Source organism: Tupaia chinensis, unplaced genomic scaffold, assembly GCF_000334495.1.
Source record: "Tupaia chinensis unplaced genomic scaffold, TupChi_1.0 Scaffold143836_2, whole genome shotgun sequence".
Taxonomy (NCBI): domain Eukaryota; kingdom Metazoa; phylum Chordata; class Mammalia; order Scandentia; family Tupaiidae; genus Tupaia; species Tupaia belangeri.
In genome coordinates, this window is record NW_006203687.1 from 175,940 (window position 1) to 183,111 (window position 7,172).

The 7,172-nt window shown below is 53.8% G+C and overlaps 1 protein-coding gene across 1 annotated transcript in view; it reads left to right on the top strand.

The window, feature by feature from the left end:
- Positions 1-7,172, top strand: part of ANKH (ANKH inorganic pyrophosphate transport regulator) — a 92,008-nt gene that overhangs the window by 78,118 nt on the left and 6,718 nt on the right. Inside the window, exons 14-17 of the mRNA XM_006165249.3 lie at positions 1,802-1,931; positions 4,559-4,682; positions 5,315-5,374; positions 5,674-5,713. Of these exons, the coding sequence (XP_006165311.1) occupies positions 1,802-1,931; positions 4,559-4,682; positions 5,315-5,374; positions 5,674-5,713 (354 nt within the window). The remainder of the gene's footprint in view (positions 1-1,801; positions 1,932-4,558; positions 4,683-5,314; positions 5,375-5,673; positions 5,714-7,172) is intronic.

Here is a 7,172-nt window from a genome sequence, read left to right on the forward strand (position 1 = left end):
TGGGAAGTATTTGGGCTCTAACACTAAGCTTAGCCCAGGAGGGGTGACTCCTCTGTCAGGACAGGAATCAGGGGAGTAAGTTGTGCCCCACCATGCATGGTGCTGTTTTGGAGATATATTTTCCCCCGGGGGGTGATTTCTCACTTTCTCTCTCTGTCTCTCCAACGAGTGCACGCACCTTATAGCAAAAATCTCTCAAAAAATAAATAAATGAAAAATGCCTTACAGGATTTATTACTGATTTAATAGTTTTTTTTTTCCCCTATGCATTTTCAGTATCTGCAAGTATATCCCACCAATTTTCAAAAATGGCAACTGTGTTATCATTTAATCCTGTGGTTTGAAGTCAGTACTCAAAATACCCCACCTTTGACATGAAGGGAAAAATACCTCCTTAGACCTAGCAACTTGGAACTCAGGGACTCTATTATGCGAGTGCCCTGGACAAGTGGCCCTGTCACTGCAAATGTCCCAGCCTAAACTGGTGAGCTATCATTCACAGCTACAGCCTAGGCATGGTTTCATGTTACACCTCCCGTCTCTCTGAGAATATCAATGGAAACAAGCATTCTTGCTCTGTCTCTGACTCTCCACATTATAGATTTGTCCTCTCAGCGTTTCACCTTGGTTTTGAGCTGTTATGTTACAGACCTTCGTCAGTGTCTGGTGGTCCCTGGCTGTCTGCTCACTTTTATGAGTGGGGCCCAGGCAGCTGACAAAGCTGTGAACACTGCAGTGTCATCTGTCACTTGTGGAGGCCTCGCCAATAGCTGGTCCAAAGGGACCACTTGTCCTGGATCCTCGAATTTTCAGGAACTTCAGGCCTTCTCTACTGGGCTGGTCAGATTCCTCAGAGACCACTCCTAACGGGGTTCCCGTGCGCTGGGCACCGAGGAGAGGAAGACGGCCCGGGCACTCGGCACTGTCTCCTCCCCTCAATGCCCCTGTTTTCCAAGAGGTGACTCTTCCCTCAACCATGCCAGAGCCCTCCGTTTCACCACGTGCAGAGATGACATTTGGGTCCTGCCAAGGTCAGGGAGGCTTGGTCACCAGGCATGCCAGGGGAACTGTGGGCACTGCGCTCGCTAGCTAGACTGCCAGCAGCCTGCTCTGGGACTGGCTTCGCACACTTCCAGAAGGACCTGTTGCCACACTTCTGGATCTGCAGGGAACGGAGATGGGGCGAGAGCTCCAGTTTCCAATCAGCTTAAGGTGATGTTTTCTGGAGTCTGTTAAATCCGTTTCACTCACCCATCTGCCTCCCAGCATTCCAAGTACTGTCTCTTCTGTTATTCTCTTTATTAGGTCTTGAGAAATTTACCAGCCGATAATTACTCTAACTAGTTAGATTTCTAGATGTGCTGCTGGTTCAGTGTGGCTCTGTACACATCCACATGCTTTCAGGCACCTTTTAGTATTTTCTTAATGCTGTAAAATTATATTAATAAACACACGTAGCCTCAACCGACCGAGCAGCATAGTACCCTAACTAGGTCTGGGGCAGGAATACCTGGTCTTCCTCACTGGCCCGGTGACCCATTCGGATGCCCCTCTATTGGCTGTGCCACCATCTGCCCATCTGCCCACTGCAGGGTGCCCAGGGCAGGAGTGGCACATTGGGTCTCAGTCATCAGGTGAGCAAAGCAGGGGGCTGCAGCTCTAGGACGATGCACGACCCGCCCAGTCAGGCAGGTTCGCCGTCTTTCTCCGTAACACCTCGGGAACCACATCACAGCAACGTTCTCGTTGCACTGGTTCATGCCGTTTCCCGCCAGCCTCACTCAGTGTCTTCTCTCCCCAGCTCTGTTTCGTGATGTTTTGGACCCCCAACGTTTCCGAGAAAATCCTGATAGACATCATTGGAGTGGACTTTGCCTTTGCAGAACTCTGTGTGGTTCCTCTGCGCATCTTCTCCTTCTTCCCAGTTCCAGGTAAAGAAACACAGAGGGGAGAGACACTCCTGTTTACCCTCATGCCCAGTTATCAAGCCCATCACCAATAAAAAGGTAAAATTTCATAGTGGATAAGAAAGATGCACGGATGTTAGCCATGAGGTTCAAAGCTCAAGAAATACATCGGACAGGCATCGTTTGTTTTCTAGAGCAGTGGTCACAAACACAACCCAAGAAAGTACTTCCCAAAGGATAGCACGCGGCATGGGGAGGAGATAGGACCCCTGTCATGACTGTGCCGGTCATTACGTAAAGCTATGCACCTACAGAGTCAGTAGCCCTTATGCAAAATGCTTGGGCCCAGAAGTGTTTTGGATTTCAGATTCTTTTGGATTTGCATGCACATAATGAGTTATCTTATAAGTGGGATCTGAGTGTGAACCCGAAATTCATTTCTGTTTTCTAAATGCCTTATACATCTACCAGGGGGTTAATCTTATGCAATATTCTTGTAATGCAGTGTTTGGATTTCCACTCATCCCCTGAGGATAGCTATGGAAATTTCCACTTAAAACATCAAGGTGTGAGATCTGAAGCATTTCAGATTTCAGATTTTTGGATTAGGGATGGCCAACCTGTATTTAAATTTTTAGAACCATATACCAAAAGCAATTTTACAGTAGGCTAATTTTAAAAGTAAAATCTAAAAAGAACAAAGAAAGTAGCCAAACCCAGAGATATCCAGAAAAAGAGAACTGCTGGAGAAAAGAAGAATCCTGGCGCAAGGCTGAGGCCAGACGGCGTATGGTTAGAAAAGAGAATGCCCGCAGCTAGAGCAAAGCCAGTCTGCAGATTGCCAGGCTGCTATGGTAGCGTGTTACACTGTACAGGATGGAGCAGTTCTAGGTTAAATGAGAAAGCAGGTTGCAGAGTGGCTGGTGTGTCTGTAACAAATGCACAACCGTATCGTGTCTGTGTTACGCTGTGTACGCGGTGAGCGCTTGCGTGTCTACATTGTGCTTCCAGTGGCTGCCTGGAGGAAGTAGGACAAGGGTGTAGAAGGGACCACAGGTTAAAGGACTCTACCTCATTCCCCTTCCCACCCTCTAGAGTCTGTACCTAGCGCATGTCACCTCATCAGAACTCATTTGCCCCCCAAATCCTCCAAAATCATTACACTGCGAAGCGAGACTCTACAAAGGCAGGTCAGTTCAGACCTGGCTGCAGAGCTCATCCCAGCCAGGGCAGAGGGCACAGCGCTGCTTGTGCCATCCCTGAGGCCTGCCACAGAATCCCCGATCGTAGACGCCCGGCACGCCCAGAAACCAGGTCTGACGGGTGGCACCTTCCGGCTGTGGCAGAAATAGAGGAATGGACAGAAGACCATGGCAGTGGGTGGCGTGTGCCTTGTCCAGAGACACCAGTGAGCAAGCTTGGGAAGCTGACGCCACCTAGAGGCCGCTGCTGTCATAGCGTGAGCCATGTCAGAGCTCATTTCCCATGGTCGTGACCCCTGGAGGGGCTGGGGGTTCTGGAGAGCTTGGGAGTGCAATTTCCACTCCCTCCTGGCTTGTGAGAGGCAGGGCTTCAGCAGAGGTCAGGCCTGGCACTCTTTGCCTTCTGTTGGGCTTGGGCCGGCCAGATTAGCACATGCCCATGCCTCTCCCTGGGCAATCCCCATGGCCTGTGCCTGAGAGAAGAAAATGAACCTCCCAAACGCACCACATCCACCCTGGGAGAGGCAGAACTCACTGTCCGACCAGGAAGACAGTGGAAGCCACCCTCAGACAGACACCAGGGGGACTCCCCCCTCCCCTGGGGAGCTCTGCTGGTGCTGCTCATGTGCAGGGAGGACCCCCACCTTTGGTCCCTGGGCCACACACTCCCCTGCGCCCTTTCTAGTGTCAGGCAGGAGCTGACATCCAGGCCACCGTTTGCTGCCCAGGGCAGGGGTCTGTGCCCTCCATGGCAGCTTCGTGCAACACCTCACACACTGCCTCCTGCAGCCACTGTCCCGCCAGGCCACAGCCCTGCCCTGCAGCTCCACAGTAGGGTGGGAGACAGGACCAGGAAGTCGGTGTGTACTTGTGAAACAGCTACACGTCCCACAGTGGCAGCACTGTCAGGGAGGGGAAGGGGAGTGACCGGGGCTCCATGGTTAGGGACTACTGGGGATGCACAAGGGACAGGGCTGAGAGGCCTCCCTCTGCTTTAGCCTCCCCGCTGGCCCCCGGGCCTCTCTCTGCCCTGTAGAGGCGGGGGTAATGGAGGGAGACGGCTTGTGGCCCCAGTGTTTCCACTCGCCCAGCATCAACCTTCCTCGGCATGATGCCGCTTTCTGGATTTTCTTTTCTACTGAGGGTTGATGAGCCTGAGGCTGGCAGGGGCGGGGTGCAGGCTGGGCCCACTGGGAGACAGCAGTCATGGTCACGGCGATGCAAGGAATTGCCCATGGCCGGCTGTCTACAGCAAGGCTGTGAGGCTGTGGGAAGCCCTGTAGGAACAAGGGCTGGGCCCAGGCTCAGAAGCCAGATCGGCAAATGAGTGGGAAGATGAGAAAGCCACCCAGGACCACAGCCGCATAGCCGGGGCCCTGGGCAGCCCTGGGCCAGAGGCGACAGAGTGGGGAAGTGGGGCACACTGACCACCCTCTGCTCCTCCCGCAGTCACTGTGAGGGCCCATCTCACTGGCTGGCTGATGACCCTGAAGAAGACCTTTGTCCTGGCCCCCAGCTCTGTGCTGCGGATCATCGTCCTCATCACCAGCCTCGTGGTCCTGCCCTACCTGGGGTAGGTCATCGGGGGACTTGGGGCTGTGGGTCCTTCTGCCACCTAAATCCTCTGCCCAAAGGGTCAAAGTCTGCTTTTTCATGTGACATCCCCAAGCATTTTTGGAATTCGAAGTTCAAGACGATGTCCTCTGTCTGCCTGGGCACCAGGTGGTGGCCCGAGGCCGGCCATAGCCCCTCCAGGGGCAGAGTTCAGTGAGCACCTTTGTGGCGGAGCAGGCACTGTGCTGGGCTCAGCACGGGCCAGGAGGTGGACAGAGCACAGCAGGAAGGACATCCCCCGCCCTCTAAGTGCCCAGGCTCGCAGAAGGCTGGAGGGTGCTGCGGGTGACAAGCAGAAGGGGCGCCAACTCGTCAGCCTAGACCGAGCTGAGTTCGGAGCAGGGGAGTGACCGTGTTGGTCCCCAGAGACAGCCGGCTCAGCCCTGAGTTCCAGGCACCCCCCCACACAGATGGGAGGAGGTTCATAGGTGCAGCCCTTACCCCAGCCAGTGGATCGAGAATGCCCTTCGTCTCGCCCCTCCCTGGCCTATACCCCCTGGGACTGAGCCTTGCCAGTTGGGTTGTGGCATGCATGCCTTTGTGCCTGGACTTGGCTCTAACAGATGATCACGTTTGCGTTCTCATTCCCAGGGTCCATGGAGCCACACTAGGTGTGGGCTCCCTGCTCGCTGGGTTCGTGGGAGAGTCCACCATGGTGGTCCCCGGGGGCAGCCGGCTCAGCCCTGAGTTCCAGGCACCCCCCACACAGATGGGAGGAGGTTCATAGGTGCAGCCCTTACCCCAGCCAGTGGATCGAGAATGCCCTTCGTCTCGCCCCTCCCTGGCCTATACCCCCTGGGACTGAGCCTTGCCAGTTGGGTTGTGGCATGCATGCCTTTGTGCCTGGACTTGGCTCTAACAGATGATCACGTTTGCGTTCTCATTCCCAGGGTCCATGGAGCCACACTAGGTGTGGGCTCCCTGCTCGCTGGGTTCGTGGGAGAGTCCACCATGGTGGCCATAGCCGCCTGCTATGTCTATCGGAAACAGGTGAGAGACAGCGGCCAGAGCCACACACCTGCCTGGCTGGGAAGCCGCCTCCAGGTGGAGGGAGACTGGGGTCCATGCCTGCATGGGAGGTGGCAATGGAGGGGCCCTATTTACTCGCCCCATGCTTCAACAGTACCTGCCTTCTCACCATGACCCAGGGCCACTTCTGTGTGTGCAGAGCCCTCGGGGCCTACTGGCTTAGCCCTCAGTCAGCTGAGGAGCAAAACAGGGTCATCGTGCTTTTGTTATGTAGATCATTCCTTAGCCCTGCCTTGTTTCAAAGGTGGTCCTGTTTCTCAGGAGACACTAGAAGGATGGATGCCTATAATCTTCATCCTAGTGTCACCTCCAGAGAATTAAAAAATGTAGAAACTAAATAATACTTGTGAAAGGTAAGAAAATCCTGAGGAATGTAGCCCTTGCACCTGAATTCCCTACCTCAGTAGGTCCTCGTAAACTCAGACTTCCTCACTAAGGAATGACGGACGAGCCTAGAAAATAATGAATAATCAGAATATCTTCTCCTCTCTTTGTCTCTACAAATCCTTTCCCCTCCTTAAGCCCGTTCCAGAGAGCCTTTCCTAATGCTGGTCTACCCCACTGACCACGCACGTGTGCACGTACACACACACGGTTTTCATACTCTCAACCCTTTAGTACCTTCGCTTGGCAGGTAGGCTCACCAGGTTATTTGGGGATATTTTTCTTTTCTAAGACGTGAGTTCTCAGGGAGCAGGAATCCTTTTACCTTGTCACAGAAAAGTGACAAGACAGGGAGTTGATGCAACTACAGAAGAGAAAGGGCTCTGGGGCATACCAGTTCAGAGGCTGGGGAGCCAGCAAAGAACTAGCAAAAGCTAGTGAGAAGAGATCGGGAAACCGGGAGAGTAGGGGTCCTACAGACTTATCTCTATGGAGGAGGAAGGGGCAGCTATGCTGATAGAAGGGAGATGCAGACCAGGATGGAGTGATGGACTTTATTAGTTGGGGGTGGGGTGTCATTGGTGACCTTGCCCTTCCCCAGATACTCTCATGGCCTCAGGGTGCTGGAAGCCTGATGGGCGTGGGGTCAAGAGAAAATGGGAGAAAGGGAAAACCCTTTTGCAAAGCTGTGTTGTAAAGGAGAGAGGTGTGGGTGTGGATTGCAGACAACCAGTTAAGACAGTCAGCCTACTGTATGCTTCAGGCAAGGGGCCAGCAGGTGGCACGGGACAGCGATGCACTGGGCTCTGCCCCAGACGAGCTCAGCTGCTGGCTCTTGGTAGCAGCCATTGGAGATGCAGTCACAGAGCTGGCCAGGTCCTTCCTGATTGTGTCCTTTTTTCTCGTAGAAAGTAGGAAGCCAGATCACCAGTTGAGGAGAGGGAAGTGTTGGAGGCCTGGAGAGAGGGGACGCCATGTGCAAGGGCGAGGCAGTGGGCCAGGACACTGGCTGGTGCAGCTCGGGCTTCCAACGCAA